Source organism: Ciconia boyciana, chromosome 7, assembly GCF_034638445.1.
Source record: "Ciconia boyciana chromosome 7, ASM3463844v1, whole genome shotgun sequence".
NCBI lineage: Eukaryota > Metazoa > Chordata > Aves > Ciconiiformes > Ciconiidae > Ciconia > Ciconia boyciana.
In genome coordinates this window covers 404,357-424,201 of record NC_132940.1, presented here as the reverse complement: position 1 = coordinate 424,201, position 19,845 = coordinate 404,357, and the positions used below count along the sequence as shown (strand labels likewise).

At 48.3% G+C, this 19,845-nt stretch overlaps 1 protein-coding gene across 1 annotated transcript in view; it reads right to left on the bottom strand.

The window, feature by feature from the left end:
- Nucleotides 1-3,862: 3,862 nt before the first annotated feature.
- Nucleotides 3,863-19,845, bottom strand: part of ERICH3 (glutamate rich 3) — a 45,707-nt gene continuing 29,724 nt past the window's right edge. Inside the window, exons 13-16 of the mRNA XM_072867030.1 lie at nt 15,774-16,277; nt 10,121-10,219; nt 4,647-6,910; nt 3,863-4,155 (exon numbers count right to left, since the gene is read on the bottom strand). Coding sequence (XP_072723131.1) covers nt 4,084-4,155; nt 4,647-6,910; nt 10,121-10,219; nt 15,774-16,277 — 2,939 coding nt within the window. The 3' untranslated portion in view covers nt 3,863-4,083. The remainder of the gene's footprint in view (nt 4,156-4,646; nt 6,911-10,120; nt 10,220-15,773; nt 16,278-19,845) is intronic.

Genomic DNA, 19,845 nt, shown 5'->3' with positions numbered 1-19,845 from the left:
TAATCCTGACCCTGCCAGGGAATCCCTGCTAAGGCAAATCCCTGCACTCCTCCCTCTGCCTTTGTTCATCTATAACACTTGAATTGCAACCCACGCGTATGAGCGTGCATTTGTAAATGGCTTTGGTACAGTCACATGCTCACAAGCCACAGGCATTCGCTTTGCATGGGCATCTGCAGTTTTAGCGGCACAAATGTTCAACCCAACATTACTCATTCAGTTAGAAAGCAGAGATAAATACTGAAGACCAGGCCCTACCTGACTGGCAAGTATTATTCTTACAATGAAATCACTTGCAAAAATTCAAGGAACTACACAGAGCGGTACAGGGTTTTTTTATAGACCCAAGTAAATGTGCAGGTGTGCATATGCATACGGACTGTTGTATGAATACAACAAACCTCTGGAGAAGGTCCTCTGCTGGTTTTAGCACCAAACGTGGGGCTCGAAGGGTTTGAGATAACGACAGGTTTGATTGCCATGTGCTAGATCGAATTTATAGCTGTTATTGCTGTTTAGCTATTAATCAGCAAGCTTCCGTGCTTGCCGTGGGGCTTGCTTGCCTCACTGTTCATTAGCGTCTAGTGCTCGTTAGTGGCTGCTTTTTGCTTTCGCTGCTTGCCGTGCTGCTGATCATCTGACTGCTGTGCCTGGGAACATTGGGATAGCAGCGATGGCCATGCGCCGGGGCTGGCAGATGGCCAGGGCATCGCTGCTGCTTCTGTGCTGCTGCACTGGACGGGCTGGAACTCCAGTGTGCACTTGGGTCAAAGGGACGGTGACCTGTGGATGAGTCCACGCCGGAGCAGGACACCCCGAAGCGTCTGTGGCCATGAAGAAGTCCGCACCAGAGCAGGCACATCTCAAAGTGTCTGTGGCCGTGGTTGTGTCTGTGCCCCAGCAGGTATACTCTGAAGGGACTGTGGCCCAAGGATAAGTCCACGCTGCAGCAGGTACACCTCGACGCATCAGTGCCTGTGCGTGAGGCCATGCTGGAGCACCGCAAAGCGTGTGGCCGTGGATAAGCCCACGACGGAGCAGGTACGCCCCTGGAGGGACTGCAGCCGTGGGTAAGGGCGTGTTGGAGCAGGTTTACTTCTGAAGGGACTGTGGCTGTGGGCGAGGCCGTGCTGGAGCAGGTCTGTCTCTGAAGGCACGGTGGCCCATGGAGAAGGCCATGCTGGAACAGGGGCACCTCAAAGCGACTGTGGCTGCGGGTAAGTCTGTGCTGTAGCAGGTAGAGCCCTGGAGCGACTGTGGCTCATAGATGAGGCTCCACTTGGAGCAGGTACGCCCCTAAGGGACTGCAGCCTGTGGATAAGTCCAAGCCGGAGCAGGGGCAAGGGGAGGAGTTCATTGCAATGTTAAACCCAATGGTCTGGTCCAAAGGGATCGGGGGGGAGACTGTAATGGAAATATCTTTACATTGTTGTAAACCATGATTTGAGCGGTGTGTTACGGGAATGACTACAGCCGAACCACCTGAACCAATGGAGGACAAGCCCTACAAGAAGCAGCGCGAGTGCAGCAGTGACCCGACCTGAGCTGGCTTTGGTGCCCAATAGCTCCACGCAACACCACCTCTCCTGTCCTGAGCGACCACCGCGACGGATGGAGCCCAAAGTCACGGACTAAAGGAACTCAGTGGACATTTTGTGGACATTTATGGCCATTTTACAGACAGTTCGCAGGGGTGGTCCATGGACTAAGGGAATGATATCGGGGTATTGTATCAAAGGAAAGGAAGGGAGGTGGTGGGTGGTAAGAATGTACTGGGTAGTGTGGGAGCTGAGCATGACGTAAATGGTATGGAATAAGGGGTGGAGAATGTGCTGGTTCTGGCTGGGGTAGAGTTAATTGTCTTTATAGTGGCTGGTATGGGGCTCTGTTTGGATCTGTGCTGGAAACAGCGTTGCTAACACAGGGATGGTTTAGCTATTGCTGAGCAGTGCTGACACAGAGTCAAGGCCTGTTCTGCTCCTCACCCCACCCCACCAGCGAGGAGGCTGGGGGGACACAAGCAGCTGGGAGGGGGCACAGCCAAGATAGTTGATCCAAACTGCCCAAAGGGCTATTCCATACCATATGGCATCATGCTCAGTATATAAAGCTGAGGAAGAAGAAGGAAGGGGGGGACGTTTGGAGTGATGGCGTTTGTCTTCCCAAGTCACCATTACGCATGATGGAGCCCTGCTGTCCTGGAGATGGCTGAACACCGGCCTGCCCATGGGAAGGAGTGAAGGAATTCCTTGTTTTGCTTTGCCCATGTTGGCTTTTGCTTTCCCTATTAAACTGTCTTTATCTCAACCCACGAGTTTTCTCACTTTTACTCTTCCGATTCTCTCCCCCGTCCCACTGGGGGGAGTGAACGAGCGGCTGGGGGGGGCTTAGTTGCCGGCTGGGGTTAAACCACAACAGGTCCTTAGCATTTAAATTCTGAACACTTCACATACCAGGTATATTAAACTGTAGAGTATGTAAACACCGATTATCTATTTACTGCACTTTTTTTATATTGAACAACACTGAAAATGTCTTGGTCCAGCAACTAAGCCACTTCTGATTTTATGGACATTTCCTGGTCAAAAGGAAAAGACCATTGCTGAATGGTCAAAAGGCAAATATGTGCTTTTAAGCAAATATTGCATATCTTGCACAGAATAAACATTTCAACCTCACCACTCGGGATCACTTGATCCAATGCTTTCATTTAAACTGCTGAGGACTATAAAGCTATTATTACTCTTTTTTGTCTACTCTTCTCTTTCAGAGCACTTCCTGGTATCCAGACTGAAAATATAAATGCAACTGTCTTTAGTACAGGAGGGAACAAACATGCATTACTTGATCACATTTAAAAATCCTATCCCGTGTATATTGATCCTAAGTGCCTTACAGTAACAGTGCACTCAAAATCCTGCTCGTTTCAGTTCCCCTTCCCGATCCGAGAACACAGTTATATCTGAGAACACAGGGGCAGAGCATCCTGCAGCCCACCGGGCAATGCCTGCCAGGCTGCTGTGCACCCAGCCCTCGCCGCCGCGGCCTGGCAGGGGCTCAGGGAGAGCTGAAAGGGAGGCTCTGGCAGTGGAGATCGCAGCCAGCGCTAGGCTGAACCAGCCTGACACTGACCACCCCTGCAGCTTCAGCACGACTCCGTGGGCCCCGGGAGTTACCCCTGACTGACTCCAGCAAATGCAAAAGTGCAGGCTTTATTCGTTTATAAATATGAGTTAGAATTGTTCTGATTTAACAATTTTCAACAACATTTCAAAGTCCCAAGAACGCCCTGAAGCGTGGCCAGCAACAAGCCCGGATCCCTGAGGAGAGCAGCCCCCCCTGCGTGCCACCCGCCCGGCAGCACGGGGCACCCATGCAAGCTGGAGGGCTCGCTTGCCTGTAACGCGGGGTAGAGGCAGCCCCCCAGGCTAAAAACCCCTGTGTGAGGCCACCATCCCCCCCGTGATCCTGCCATTCCGCATCTCTGCTGAACACCCCCAGATGCTCTTATCAGAATCAATTATTATTATCAATTACCAGCATTAATGTGCGCGAGTGCCCTATGCACAGCAATGAAGACACAGCCCCAACTCACAGTGAAGAGTCTGCAGTTCAGAAAGGCAAATGACACGCAGAAAAATGCAGTCAGTACATCGATACAGATACAGTCAAACATGGGCTCTCTGTACAGACAAACTTCTGTCCTGCGGAAACATGCACGGCACATCTATCCTCAGCCCTCCCTCCCGCCAGCCAGCAGAAGCAGGCGGTGCCTGCGGGCAGCAGGGAGGTTCAGCAAGTCCAATATTTCTCTGTGTTTTGGGAAAAACAAGCACGACAGCTGTGCAACGATCCTTGCGATTATTGTCTTCATAATTACCAAGGAGTGCTGTTTCCTGGGCTGGCATATACAGGCTTATTTCATTTGTCTGCTCCACACTGAGAAGCTGCTCCAGTAAAACGTGACAGATGGTCGTGGTACTGAGTAAAATAAAGGAGGAGTGAACATCTCAACCGGCACAAATCTACGGCGATTTGTGTAAATGTTGCAGGACACAGCACTGAAGGAGCTGCAGGAAAAGCTTAGAGGAGAGTTTCTTCCCCATCCTGGGGCTGTACCGAGGGCACGACAACTGCGTCTGGGTTCACAACAGCCTACGAAATGACGAGAAAAAAACATTAGCTTTACAGAAAACGTGCTGAACTCGGAGCTACTGAGATACTGGTGTAACAAATTTCCTACAAGCAGATGCCAGAGCAAGCAGAGCAGCTGAGTGCTGCCGCTGACCTGGAGCGTCAGAGCAAGCAGGCGCTGCCGAGGCTCACCCGCTGCCACCAGTGCCGGGCAGCGGAGCGGCACACTGGGTGGCGGGAGCTGCTCTGCGCTGCCAGAGGGGCGAGACGACTGAGGGGCTGGGAGCGTTAGCGCCAGAGCAAAGATATTTGCAATGAGATTTCGGGAACGGGAAAGAATGCAGAAGCTGCTACCCAAAAGGATTTATCAGCCCTTACCCCAGCTACCAGCAGACAATACTTAAGGAAAGTATAAGAAACAGGACGAAGTGGTGCATCCGCTGCTTCTGACAGGGACCAGCCTGGGGACTCGAACGGGCCGGGGGGCAGCACCCGACCCACGCAGGACTCACCTCACGAGGACGGCCGCTCCTCTCGCCCGCATCAGCAGCTCCCAGGGCGCCTGGGCTCCCTCCAACGGGACTGTCCTTCCTCTGCTCCCTGGCCACAGAAGCGCTCCATGCGCTCTCCGAGACACCCGCTACCTCTCTCTCTCTCCTGTTTTCACAGAGGCCTGGCTGTTCCCCCTCGGCTTTAACTCCCGCCTGCTCTGTCCCTTCCTGTGGCCCATCCTTGCCCCCCACTGCTCCTGTCCCGGGAGCTGCCAGCTGCGGCTGGGTGCCCGGGCACAGCCCCTCACCTCCTGCAGACCCTCTCCCCCTCGGTTCTGCTCCCCCATCCCCACGGGTAGGGGTGCTCGGGGAGGTTTCTGCCATCGGCTGCTCCCCAAGGGACATCGCTCCACGTGGTTCTCCATGCCACGGGGACACGAGGCGTGCTGTGCCCCACTCCCACTCCGCCTCGCCCTGGCCCTCGGCCCCCGCCGGCACTGGCCCCCTTCCCTCGCACCCCAGCACTGCCTCCTGGTTCACCCCTCGCCCGCAGGCCACGGCTCCATCGGCCGCCCCTTCCCTGTCCCTCCCAGGCTCCCCGGCTGCCCCTCTTTCCTCGGCTGACACCCCCTCTGCTGCCGCCGCCCCCATACCACTCTGTCCCCCCCACGCTGCTCCTGTCACCCCCTCCTGTACCACCGCCCCGTCGCCCACCCCGCCATCCCCAGCCACCACCTCCTGCCTCACCGCCTCCCCCACCAGCGTCGGCTCCCCTGCCGCTGCCTCAGCCAGAGCCCCTCGCCCTGCCTGGCCGCCCACCGCAGCACCGGCCACCGCCCCTGCCTCCCCCGCCCTGCTCACACACAGCTCTGGGGCAGGCGGTGCGGCTTCACCCGCCGCCCCCTCACCAGGAGGCCTCTCCTCCCCTCTCTCTTCAGCACGCTCCAGCGATCCCTCCATCCCAGCTGCCAGCTCTCTTGGACCTGCTGCTCCACCCGTGACCTCCTCTCCGTCTCCTGACTCTGCTCTGGCAATCTCCGCAGATACTCCCCTCACCCTTCCATCGGGTTTTTCTTCCATGGCACCCTCTGTCTTTGCTTTGCTGCCTAGAGATGGGTTTCCGCTCAAAAGTGCTTCTGCTGAGCCCTCCTCCTCCTCCGCTGTTGCGGTCTCCTCCAACTGAGATGACCCTTCACTTACGGGATCCCCTCCAGCATGCACCAGTGCCTCTAACCCAGGTGCTACCTGCAACACTGGACCCTTGCCAGGCTCCACAGCCTCCTCCATGGCGTCCTCTGCTCTCAGGAGACGGCTCCCTCCTACCTCTGATGCCTTGCCAGTCTCAGATGTTGCTGTTCCTATGGCAGCTTTCCCCATCTCCATCCGCTCTTCCCCTGATGCTTCCAGCTGGGAAAACTCATTTGGCTTTACAAAGCCTTCTCCTCCAGGCGTTGCTTCTCCTGTGCAAACCTTCGTATCCCCTAATGCTTCCAGGAGAGCCCCAGGCTTCTCCACAGCCTCCTCCCCTTCAGAAACAGCTTCCTCTATAGACTCTTCTCCTTCAGGGCCAACTACCCCGGCAATCCCTTCTTCCGCCAAGCTGGCATCCTCCACAGCCTCCTCTCCCTCAGACACAGCACCCGCCACAATGCCCTTCCCTGCAAAACCTGCCTCCTCCACAGCCTCCTCTGCCTCGGACACCGTCTCACCCACCACCTCCCTCACTGGAGGCCCTGTTGCTCCCACAGCCTCCTTTCCCTCGGAGGCCTCCTCCGCGGCCTCTTCTCCCTCAGAGACCTCCCCAGCCACCTCCTCCCCCTCGGACACTGCTCCGTCTGCCTCCCTGCCTAGCAGTGCCCCTGCCCCGGCCGGCTCCTCTCCCCCCGGTGCCTGCTCCCCCAGTGCTGCCTTGCTCTCCGTCCCCTCCATCAGAACTGCCTGCTCCCCGGGTGCCGCCTCTGTGCCGGACTCCATTCCCTTCCCTGTCCCCTCTCCTTTGGGATCTTCTTCTGCCATGGCGCTCTCCTCAGGTGCCAATTCCTCCACCGCAAGCTGACCCTCCGCCTGCAGCACAGCCACGGCGTCCTCCTTGGGCGGCACATCTCCCGCTCGTGCCATTTCTTCTCCTGCCTCTTCAGCGCGAGCATCTCCTCCCTCAGCAACAAAATCTTCCTTCTCAAGTGCATGTCTCTCCCCTACCATCTGCCCTTCTCGTACCACTTGTTCTGCTGCCTTCTGCACATCAAGTGTTCTTGCTCCTTCTGCCAAGAAAGCTCCATCTGATGCTATTAAGAAATAATCAAAACATTAGTCCTATTGAGAACTGTGTTAGTGTTAAGGCTGTTTTACGGGGTTATTATTAAAGATGCTATCTCTCCCAAGCAATGAAGGGAAATCAGCATGGTGACGAGAAGAAAACTTGCTGTGCTGCTTCTCATCATGCACTGGTGCTCTGACTACATTTCTAGTGTTGCCGTTCTGGCATCTGGCATAACTCATTTAAGCAGAAATGTTGATGCATGACCAGCTTTCAACTCTGACAGTTCTGCCTGCCCGGCCTACTCTCCCTCCTTCCCTCACCTGCCCAGCAGGGAGCTCAGGTGTGTGTATGAAATAGCTATAAGCTTGACAGTAACATTCAAAAATTCAGAAATAGGTGGTAAATTGCTCATGTAAAATATGCACACACAGGAAGAATAATACTCAGCTGTTCACGTAAAATGGGTAATTGCTTCCCATGGATTCTGTAATTACACCAGGGGAATAATACAGGGTCGATTCCTGCCCCCTGGGAATTTAACGGCAATGCCCTCACTGAATTCGGTGCCCCAGGGTCTGTCCCTGGGCAGGCACCCCCAGCAGCCTGAGCTGCTGCACCGGTGTTTTGTACTAACGTGGCAGGTTCCTATTCTTTAGAAAATGAGAAGTTTTGTGCCACTGAAAGGAGCAAGGATCAATGTCTGCAATCCCAAGCTACCCTTTCCCAAACTGGGCAAAGGCTGTCTTGCCCCAGATCATCTCCCACTGTTTCTGACTTAATTTACTGTCTTGCACTACTGCTGCACTCCGCAATTACTGCTTTTTGCTGCCTGCCTGGGCGACCGCCTGTGCCGCTAGACCCCATCCCTGGAACGGCAGCCAGAGAAGACTCCAGGTGACAAACAGGCCCGGAGGACACTATTTGTCCAGCCTGTCCCTGCCAGCAGAGTGGAGCTTGTGCCCCGCTTCCCACAGCCCTTCCACCGGCCTTGCTGCTCCCCACTGCCACTCTGCCCTTCCTGCCCTCCCGAGCGGGGCCTGCTTCACTCACGGGGCAGGTCTGCTGCAGAGGAAAGCAGAAGGTGCACAGCGCAGCCCAAGCAGCTGCAGACAGTCAAGGAACCAGAAGGACGGACAGCTGAGAAGGGAGTTTCCAGAGAGAGAATGGAGGCTGGGGAAGGACAGGAGAGAGCATAGCAGACTGTTTCCTCCCACCAGACCACACATCGCCTGAACACTAGACCACACTAGACCACACTTTAAAATTAAAAACTCTGCATTTTGCAATACAAGAAATCATGCCTTTATCCAAGACACATCTTGCCCCAGCTTTGTTGCTTATGTTTACTACTAGCTTTCTGTCCCTTATATTTTAAAATTTTTCTCCTTTTATACATATATATATTAATCAGTTATCAATCACTATCATATTCTTACAGCACTCATACTGAAAATCCTACCTCCTGAATCTGGGAGAGCTCAGGCCCACTATCAAAATCAGTAACATGTAATCATTTAAAAACATTCTCATGGAATTTTTGGTATAAAAAAGAAATAAAATATCCCAAACTGTCATCCCAACTCAGAGTTAAATATTACTGTCTCCACAAAAGTATAGTGTCTGAACTGTCCAGCTGCTAATATTGGACTGAGTCTGATGTAATGGATTTTGCCGGTCCCTATAAAATAGATGCTTTGTTCTCTTTGTCTAAAAGAAACCAAGTGTTGTGTTGTACGTGGTATAGTCTACATGTTTACCTGCTTCATTAGCAGAGAGAGGAGTTAATTTACTCTGGCTGCTGCTTACAAAGTATTCCCTTCTGTAAAGTGAGGTCTTGCACTGGGCAGGAACGGTAACGGCAACTGTGAAGTTGTTTCAGCATTAAAGTACTCAAAATGAGGCACCGTGCAAACCTCAGAAGTTAACAACTAGGAGATTCCAGGCTTTCCAAAGACCACCTGCCTGGGAAGCAAACATCTTTCAACCCTGATTTGGAGGGCCAGCTGGCACACAAGTCAGGCTGCCCAGGAACTACATGTTCTCTACCCTGGTCTGTGCAGCAGAAACACAGATCCTTGTGAAGGCCAACACATGAAGACTACTGGACTTTGAAATTAAATGTTATAGACAGTTGTTTGTGGTCAGCTGGTGAGACCAAGGCAGAAGCAATCTCACCTGAGAGAGAATTACTGAGAAAAAGACAATTACTGACAGACCAGAGATGAGAAGGAACCTCCAACCTCCTGTACAGTATACACCTTCTGGATGAAGGACAACAAACCTTAAAAGACTATGTTCTTGGACTACATAAAGGAAGAAGATACAAAGGCTCCCAGCTGACCAGAAAAAAACTTAGAACACTGTGGATTAATATGCCAAAGTAGAAGACAGTGCACAACTAGCAATTCAAAAACAATATATATGCCCTGTTCCTGCCAGCTGTTAGACTCTTAGAGGATGGAAGGAGGAAATGTAAGAGCAACAGTGCAGACCGAAGCCGGGTTAAACCTATGGTTCTCTTCTCTTTTCAGACTCATTGCTACTGTGGAGTAGAACCTTAACATTTACTTTCGCTGCGGCTCATTGCTGCAGCAGGATGGCTGACGAGAATACCCCCTGTATAATACGCAAGGCTCTTCTGTTAGGCAGATCAAGTCTCCAGCAATAAGCTGCTAGGGTTGCAAGGACCAGAAACATTCTTGGAGGGAACCAAGATCAAGCTGAAATTTCCTCACTGCCAATTATGCCAACTGCTAACAGGGAGATGAGTTTGGGAGACAAACAGGGTACAGCACGGAGATCAAGTCTGCAGTTCAGCTTCTTTCCCAGTCTGTCCGTCCCATCCTGCCTGTCCTGACAATGCATTTCCCAAGGAGGCCCCGCGCTACCGGAAGCAAAGGGAAACTCACTAGATTGCTGCTTTCCACAGCGATTTTCTTGACTGGCAGCCAGTTTTTTCATGGCCTGGATTCTTTACCTAGGGCCAGTATAACTGCCAAAAAAGCATTACTTCTACATGACTACAGAAGCCAGCTAGTCATCACCCAATTTTATACAAGTTAGGAAAGAAAAGAGCACAAGGAGGTTTTCATAGCCTAGAAAGGAAAGGGAAAGGGCAAACAGTTCTATAAAAAGACTTCAGATGAATAAGATTTAATCCATGTCCCTGATCGACAGCCAACATCACCTTCATTGGCACCATGCTCTGTACTTGTTACGTTCTCTTCTTCCTCACCTGCACGGGAATCACTAGGTTCAGGTTCAGAATTCACAGGATGATCATTTCCAATTGTCTTTGCTATTTCCTCCTGGACTGGCTTGCAATCTTCAAAAACTATCACAAAGTTACAAAAGAGGAAGCAAGAAAGAGAAACCATTAAAAAGCAAAAGGGGAGCAGAAGTCATCCAGCTATCTCAGCTTGGTTTAAAATTGGAAATGTTAGGGCAGACCCAATTGGAGCCATGTAAACCTTCACCAGCAATAATTTTTTTTAAGTAGATTAAAACCAAACGGAGACAACTATTAAAAATCCGAGGGAAAATTCATGCAGGAGCATCTGCTGAAACACAGAGCGGCAATCTTCCACAACATTTTCACAAAACAGTGAGATTGCTTTCGTCAGGCAGTCTGAGGGGGGTTCAACATACAAGCAACAACATTGTTTTATAGACATAGAATTGTTATTGTTCTGTGAATATTTAAAAAAAAAATTCTGTGTTAAGCTCCCAACTACGTTTCTGAAGACTCCTCAATTCCCCAAACTAACGTAAGTGACTGAAGACCTATGCTTATCTGTAAGTGAGTGGGGAAGTATTTTCTGCTCTGTAAATGCAATGATTGTGATGCTTCCCAGTCGAGTCATACATTTGACATTATTGTTAAGATTGTGCTATCCGTTCCACTTTTTCTTTATGAGTTGCTGGACGATTACGTGAATGGCTTTCAAGCTAGTAATACTGAACAACTTCTTTATGAGCAGTACTCCAGCTACGCACACAGTCCGATCCCTTCAGCGTCTCCTCTGAGAGCTCTTCCCTCCAGCAACCCAGGCTCCTCCCTTCAAGTTCCATCAGTTTTCTGTACCTCTCCTTTCCGTGGCAGTTACTGGCTTAGCCTTTCACACACAGAGCTTGCGAGCTTGCACTGGTATGGACCGACAGCATGAAGTCAAATCTCGCACTTGGCTTTACTGCCGAAGGGCCTCTGTTGCCAGCACGCTGTGTCCGTTAGGAGCCACAGAGCCTCAGGTACATCTCTGAAACAGCCGCCTGCCTCCGTCTGCGCTGTGACTGCTAGTGTGAGACTTGATTAATTCCTGTTGCTGCCTGGGCGGTGCCAGTGGTCGCGTGCTTCAGATTGCTCCTCTCCAGCTTGGAACAATCAAGGCTTTGACCGAAAGGGAGTAACTGCTTGTACGCGATACTTATGTCAAGCATAACTTTCAGATCATAAAGGAGACAATCACAACATTTCTAGATCTTATTACCGTATGTGACATGAAGCAGTACGCTGGTCAGCTTCATCTATGCAGTGGAAGTGCTGCGGACGCTTGTTCCGAGTCTCAGTTTCTAGACATCTACAGACAAGTTCTACCTCAAGGCTCAGTGAGAACACGGACACTTTTCAATATCTTCACCAATGACCTTCTCAGAATCAGCCTATGGCATTTTATTTAGACAAAGTATTTTGTTTGAGAGTAGAGGAGCAGGGTTTCAGCCAGCGAGAAAAAAAGATCTGAATCCTGACCGGGCCTTCTATGACAAAAACACAGAGACTGAAACCAATTGCCACAACAAACCACTTAACATGTTTCTGGCTAAATCATGACTCCCAGCCGAGATAAAGAGGTGTTACACGGTATGATATCTTGACTTTCAAGCAACATCTTATTTCAGTTTCTCTGAAAATAAAAATAAGGAGCCATGAGTAAAAAGCTAATGCTCCCACGCTAAGGAACTGGCTGACTTTGGGCCACTCTGCAGCAGAGCATGTAATAAAGGTACCCAAAATTTTGGGCTTCACAACGAATGGACAGGACAGAAGCAGTGAACCTGCTGTGACAGGAGCCTGAGGGGCTGGCGGTATCAGCAGATGCAAAAACAGGCTAGACAAACGCATGGACATCAGGTCCATAAACGGATACAAAAGGACTAGGCAGGCATTTTTTTCTAACAGCTATTATACAACAGATGGGAGTGCGGGAGAGCTACGAAATGAGTGAAATTCAGAAAACAGAGCCTCTCGTGTTTGTGAACATCTTCTCTTGCCACTGTGAAACGCAGACCACTGTGAGAGATGCGCCTCTGGGCTGATCTGTAGGGCACTTCCGAAGTTACTAGGAGTTCTGCTAGAAGAAAACCAGTTGCATAAAAATAAGCACAATAAGGCTGACCAACCTGGCTACTATTCTCATCCAAATTGCCCACTTAACCCACAGAAATACTGTCTTGTCTCACGGCGTTTGTACAGGTCTTCTATGGATCACTGTCACTTCTGGGCATCATGTATTGAAATCCCATGTACTTGCATGTGGCAGAATGTTCCCTCCAGCAATTTAAGAAAAATGGCTATCAATTCTTATGAGAGTGATTTTTTTGTAGATGTAGCTGTGTGTATGGGATTTAATCTGCCTGCTGCTTCAGAGTCAGTCAGGGCACTGAAAGGCCCAGGAGAAGAGAAGTGTTGTTCCCACTGGCTTGCAGTGAGGAGAAGACTTAACACTGTCTCCCCTGCCCCAGCCTTGCACTCTTCCCTTCCCAAATCCCTGCCTCTCTCTTGCCAATGCACACCCTGTGCTCTCTTGCCTTTTTCCTATGAGGTTGGTTTTTTCTACACTGTTGGTTCTGTCTTTCTACTCGCCCTTGTCTATGTTATTTTTCTTCTTTTTTCACTTTCGTTTTTATTTTTTCTTCTTCTTCCTCCTGTGGTTCCTCCTACTTTATGCTTACACCCATCCTTCTTACTCCATCAGTACCCTGCACCCACACAGCTCCGAACAGAAATGTGAGAACATTTTTAAGACCATTTCAGTCTACAGTACAAAAGGCACTTGCTCAGCATGAACACCTTTTTGCCTATACCATAGGTCCTAAAGGGCAGTGATGGCTTCACTTCTTGCTGTCACATTTCACCTGGGTGAAGCACTAAGATCCGCTCTGCAAGGAACCATGAAAGTGGAGCAGGGAAGGTCCCAGGAGAGCATTTATAAGGTTCCTCCTGGGAGCCAAGATACTGACAAAGGTCTCTGCGCAATCGTGCACAACTGCTTGAATCATTCTGACGGTCCAGCTCTGCAGAGAAGACAAGAAGCTTTCCGCTCCAGGACACGCCTTGGCTGCCTCACGCAGAGGTACAGGCAGCACTTCCTTCGACTTGCTGAAATACCAAGTGCTTTGCTAGGTACGGTGCATATATTTTACTTGCACTTGATTACAGGCCTGAAGTCTGACTAGCTGGCAGTTCCCATTCTTTGCAGTTTACTGCCTGCGTAACATTTGACAGAGGGAATTGACAGTCTATTAAAACACAGAGCCCAGGGAAGGATGACAAATACTGCTCACAATAATCCTCTCTCTTGGGATCAGCAGTATCTCCTTGTCACAAAGAGCACAGCAGGATCAGAAAACACGAGCAGGAGCCCATCCCAGGTATTCCCATGCTTCTGACAGATCCCGTCACACCACCGGCTGTGATTTGCCCAGACTCAGCCTGCCACTGACCCCAGAAGAGCATTTTGCACCTTTTGCTTTCTTCAGCATATACTATTTTCTCCGATAAATCAGTTCTGCACTGTTAACGACAGCACTGGTGAGGAGAAATCCTGTCACGAGCAGAGGACGATGGGGTCTCATCGGGGCAAAACCAAAACAGTGCCGTATCAGTCTCATCTAAACGCAGGCTGGGCGGCTGATGAGAATGACCAGCCCTACAGAGGAGTTCATGTGAAAAAATCAGGGAGGCCCAAGAACGGACTGGGAACCAATTCTGCAGTCGCAGTAAAGGACTGAGCTCTTTCAGCCCTCCGGGTGTCTCTGGAGGCTTTTAGCCCTCAGCCTTGGAGGACCATAGTGAGAGTTGTAACCATCTGGCATTTCTTTTAAGACTATAGACGTCCTTAGATTTTTTAATTAGAATCTTTATCATGGCAGCAACTATGCTAAGCACCTAGGAGAAGCTAAGATTCCCATGAGGCCATTGTTACACCGCAATATTTCTTTAGCACGCTCATTATATCTCAAAAAGGGTATTATCTTTTTCTTTCATTGCTCTACACACAGTTTCTTGGCAATTCTTTATTTGCTATAAAATTTACCTAGACAACCCCCATGCAGATAGGGAAAAATCTGTATGCAATTTAGGAAGTCATTCCTATCTGTAATTTTTACGATTCAATGTTTTTTCTTGTCCTTCCTTGATCTGCACTGTCCGAGTCTCAGGTAGTCTTCTGGCAGCAGAGATGATGCAGGACTTGACTAAGAAGTAAACACTGTTACCCTCATAACATTCGGACAATCTGTCTATATTGGATAGAGGATCTCTGTTCAAACCTACAGCCATGAAACCATGTGTGTTGAATGTAAGCACACAGGAATTTATGCTAATAAAGAACAACGCTATCGTCTTAGGCTAACTCAGTACCAGATTACTAGCTTGACACATTCAACTGAGCTTTCCTTGGTTTTGTATTACAGCGTAATATTCTGTCCTCCAAGTTTTTAAAGTTCTTTCTTCTTCAGTAGTCCTTACGCAACTCATCTGAGCCGAGGGGTGAAGGTGCTTAAAGTGAAGTTTCTTTTCACACAAGTGAAGAGAGGGGTTCCAGAAGCAAACAGTTTTGAAGACTTCGGCATTATTCAATGAATAGGATGTTACTGTCTTTACTATCTCAATTCTGAGTGCATAACAAAGCAAAAGCAATGCACAAGACAGTCAAAGTAACCCAGCAGCAACAGACTTGCAAAGCATTAAGCACCGGCATTCACATTGTTTATTCCACAGGCGGCTATCTTAGATAGATGCATTGCAGTGAACAGAAAGCAACAGAAACAGAACGAAAAACTTCTGTTAAAATAAAGGAAAAGCATTCTACATTCCCCTGCAAACCCAGCATGCAGAAAGACAACTGGAAATTCCATCTACCATTGCTTGTGGCTCTCCTTCACGTCAGCACCAGTGCAGACAACTATTCTTTTATACTGCCTGATTTAATGGCATCCAAGACATTTCCCCCATAACCTGGATGACATTGCAAAGCAAGGGCTTACATTTTTTCCCATTCCCCAGATACAATAATGCAAAGCCTTGCCCATGTGGCCAACCTTTTATTAATTGCCCATTATCCACAAAGGTCAGGTTGAAACTCAAGCTGCCCATTTTATCAACAGTAAAAACAAGGTGTCACACAACTAACCGATTTGCTCCTTGCCAACAAATCCATGACAGAGTGAAGCAACACAACCATGGATCAATTGACATAGTTTTGATCTTCATCTGCTGCACCATGATTCACATGGTAATTTCTGGTGTTCTTTTTGAATCTATTATTTCGACATTATAAACAGAGTCCCCCAGTCTGGCATACAGATTCTCCTACAGGTAATAAATCACATTTGGATTTTATAATAATTGCATGATATGTGAAACCCAACTACTGGAGTAAAAAAGAATAGCCAAAGCCTTACACTGGAAACACTAGAAAAGAAACAATAAACCAAGGTTACATTCGGGGTGGTTATTTAGCTCGCAGCAGTACAGAGTATTCTCTAGTAGCTTGAAAACAGTCCAGAAACTGCAATCCCCATGCTGCACCATGACTTAGTATAGAGGCCACTACAGCAACCCTTGCATGCAGTAGTCACTCACAGTTGTGCAGAGGGACTGTACTCACCACCTCCTTCGTCAGGCTGAGGAGACTCTTCATTGCTATCCTCCGCTTCCGTCGTATTGCTTTCCAAAGGCACTAGAAGACTTTCCTCCCCACCATCCCTCCTGGTACTTGCATTCTTCTCCCCATCTTCCCCTATGTTACTTCCTACTGACCCAGTCTGTTTCAGTTCGCCATTAACTTCAGGACTTTGATGCTGTATTGCCACTATATTTTCATGAAAAATTCCAGTATCTTCCCTTGCTGTTAGATCTTCTGGTTTTGCCTTTTCTGCTTCATCTATTCCTTCCTTTCCCAGTGCAAAAGTTTCCTGATTTTCCTCCATCCCGAGCAGTTTATTCTCCTCATTCTCATTTCCATAATGTGCGTGTGCTGCATTATCAGATGCCCTTTTGATAGTATACTCCTCTTTGCCCTCAGCATTGTCTTTCATCATTTCAGCATGAGAGTCATCTTCACTGCTATACTGAGTACTGATGGATGAGAGAGACTGTGCAGGCCTCCTATCTAGAAATAGCAAACATAATTTTGTTTTAGTACGTGCCACTAAACATCTGCATTCATTGGCCACTAGTTCCCTTTGCTATGCACAAAGGCACAGACGCTCATCTGATATCAACCTCTGAATTACACCATCTGAGGATATCGGGACAAAATTCCAGTAAGTGTAATAGAAGAACATTGCCCAGATGTATCAGTGTTAAAATCAAAGCCATTTAACATATTTTCGTCAGATAATGGAAATGAACCAGATTAGCTCCATCAATCACACAGAAATACACCTCCAAAAGCACCTCTAAAGATGACTCAGACAGGTTTTAGAATAGGTTTTTTGAGCTCCATTTGATAAAAGATTTCAACGATAGCAACAGTCCTTTAGTGCACTCCTGTTATCTCAGTGAATATGATCAAGATCTCCAAAATCATGTGTAAACCATTCAAGTTGAACTGGAGATGAAGTTCACTGTCTCCTCTGAAAAAAACATACAGAGACCATCATATGAAATTCATAAATGGAAAATTTGAGGAAAAAAGAAAGGAATAGTTCTTCATCTAACATTTAGCTGAACAGTAGAGCTTACTGCTACACAGCACTGCTGGTGTCCAAAGTTCACATGGGTTCAAGAAGAGATTAGTCAAACTCAAGGAAGAAAAACCCAGGTAGGCCTAATAAGTAAAAGGGACCACCCTTGACACCAGCTAATTACATGGGTGGGAAAACACAGTGGGGAAGCAGCGCAGTGTTCTTGCCCTTTTCTTATATTTTTCCTAGGCATCCACAGCTGGCCAAAGGCCAGAGGTAGAATTTGGACCCATGGTCTGCCCCTGAACAGCTACCCTGAGAGCCACAGGAGCCATCTGTGCCACATTATTTCTTCCTGCAGCCACAATCTTCCAGCAGCCTCTGTGCCTCTTCTTCCTCTGTTGGTCTGAGGAAGGCTCATCGCCATTTTCTGTAATATTTTAAATTATCCTCTTCACCTGCAATGTATTACAAAAACTTTGCAGGACTGCTTTTAAAAAAACCTCAAATATGGAAGCTAAAACTTCCCTAAAATATATCAACTACTCCCATTAATTTTAAAACAAGAACAAAGAAGGTGTGTTTGAATGGAAACTGCAATTCTAAATTAATGGACTGCCTTGTATAGATGCCAGACTATCAATTCAAGAAAACTCCTCAATTTCCCTTAAAAGTAGCCAAGGAAAAGGAACAGAGTGCAACTCCACCTCCCAGCACGCTTTAGCGGTGGTGTGAGGAGCCTGCCTGCATCTCTGGGGAAGTTATTCCGGCGTACGCTCATTCTGACTTTGACATCTTCACAGAGACTGGCAGCAAGGACAATGAGCGGTACCAAGTGTGCGGTGGACATGCAGCCTCTAGGATCGCCACTGCAACGGACCAGGCACAAATTCCTGGACAGCCACCACCTGGTGATGACTCTCGGTCACTTCCAGTCTTCACTGGACTTTTACCTGTGTTCTAATGGTAGGTATGTTTAGATTCCCAGAAAACCTCATCACTCCTAAAGACACTTATAAGAATATAAACAAGCAAGTTCAGAGACAGAACCACTCAAATATGCAGTTTACATATTGTACTATGGGAACTGTCAGTGATTCCTTCCAATTTATTCACAGGCTTATGGTCCATGAGGATTTGAATGCCAAGGTCTCTCCTACATGCTCTTTATTTATGTCGGATTCGTAATATTGTATGCAAAAGTAACATCTTTGGCACCTCAGTTACCTGGATATTATTCTAAAACTCTATATGCTGGCGGAACTGACCCAAGGGGCCCGATGAATTCAGACACTCTTATCAGACACTCTTCTCAGAACAAGCGTAATGATACACTGAACTAAGAAGAGACAAAATCTGTCCACAGCATGGACTCATAAAAATCCAGATCCCATTACTATTAGCATGTTAGTTCTACTACAGCAGCACTCATAGGTTACCAGTGGATTAGTGTACTGATTACTGAAACACAAAAATATAGTGTCTATGCCCAAAAGCTTGCTGTCCAAAATCTTGGTCTACCAACACTAACACACATGCTTAACTGAAAGCAAGTGAGTTCTTCTTCGAAAAAATTACAGGTCCAAGGCTCAGCAGATGAATTCAAGGCACAGTAAATGTACAGAGCACATGGAATTTCAGGTCACAAGGAGATGAAAGTTGAAGCTAGCAACAATTTGAGTTAAATTACGCAGAAACATGTGGTGTGGGTAATCTCCAGGTGGTCACAGGTTTATGTTTGCCTCTAGGAGCCTGACAGAAAGGAAGCTTGCACTACCAGTGACCAATGCACCACTGCAAGGTAGAGAAAATTTGTATCAAAAGAAATGTTATACACTACAAAAATTCACCTACACTTCAAAAATTCACCTAACAACAAAATAAAAACAAAAGAAGAAGAAAACAATAACAAGGCTGGAAGCGGGACTTTCCTGAATGTGGTAGCTGAAGAGGTTCTGCTGGCCAGCTAGCTGTGTACATACTTACCACGGAGGAGCAGAGATTCCAGGGGGCTGAGCCACGGAAATTAACCGCAGCCACAGGCATTCGATAACTTTGTAAACGAAATCACTTACTTATGTGCCAAAAGACAAATTCAAGAGCTGTCGGTAACAGATCTAAACACCAGCACAGCCCTGTTATGCTCTGCGAGCCAAGAGAAAATGCGTTACTATCACTAGCATGATGCCCCAGTAACGCCTCCCACATGTTACCAGATCAAACTAGCAAATGTCCATGCTGACTGACTCCAGGAGACATGTGAATAACAGAGTCTCAGTTTTAACCTTGACACCTCTAACTGCAGAGATCAAGTCACAGGGCGTTTGTGTAACTTGACAGCTCACGCTCAGTTGTAAGCCTTGCCAGTCCAGAAAGCAACACAGTTTTAAAGCAAGGGGAAGCGGGGCATACCTTAGGGCTGAGAGATACAATAGCTAAGTAACTCCCAAAACAGTTTTCATGGGCCCAATGTTATTTAATGAAGATGAGAGCTAGAAACAGTATAGACAGATGGCAGTAGGGCGACTTTGAATGCACACTACAAGTGCATCTACACTACAAAGAGGGACAGACCAAGGTTTGATTTGTTGTAATCTGTTACAGCTCCAGGGTCAGACATCCACACCCTGTCCCCGCTGGCAATGGAGTTCATGCCAGTTCCCGGCCCTCGGCAGGCACTCCACGTGCACAGCATTCAACACTGGAGGATCTGGCACGCACACGGCAAGGGGCCTCAACCGCGATTCCGTCAGACGGAAAAGGGCACTGGGGACATCAGTGGTGCATTTTTGTGTGCTGTGCTTGACTCCATGAGTAGATGCAAAACGAATCTGCGCCTAAAATGAACTCATCTTGTGGACTAAATTGCTAATGTAGTAACACCCTATTTATGCTAGCCCTGTCACCAAGCCCAGACTCTGCAAGGTGCACTACGGAGCCTTGAACTTTACACCTCAGCAGGGCCTTGCATTCAATATTGAAAAATACATAGTCAAGCAATTTCACACAAGTTAGGCACTCGTGGAAGGGAGAAGAGGGAGAATTCCTTCT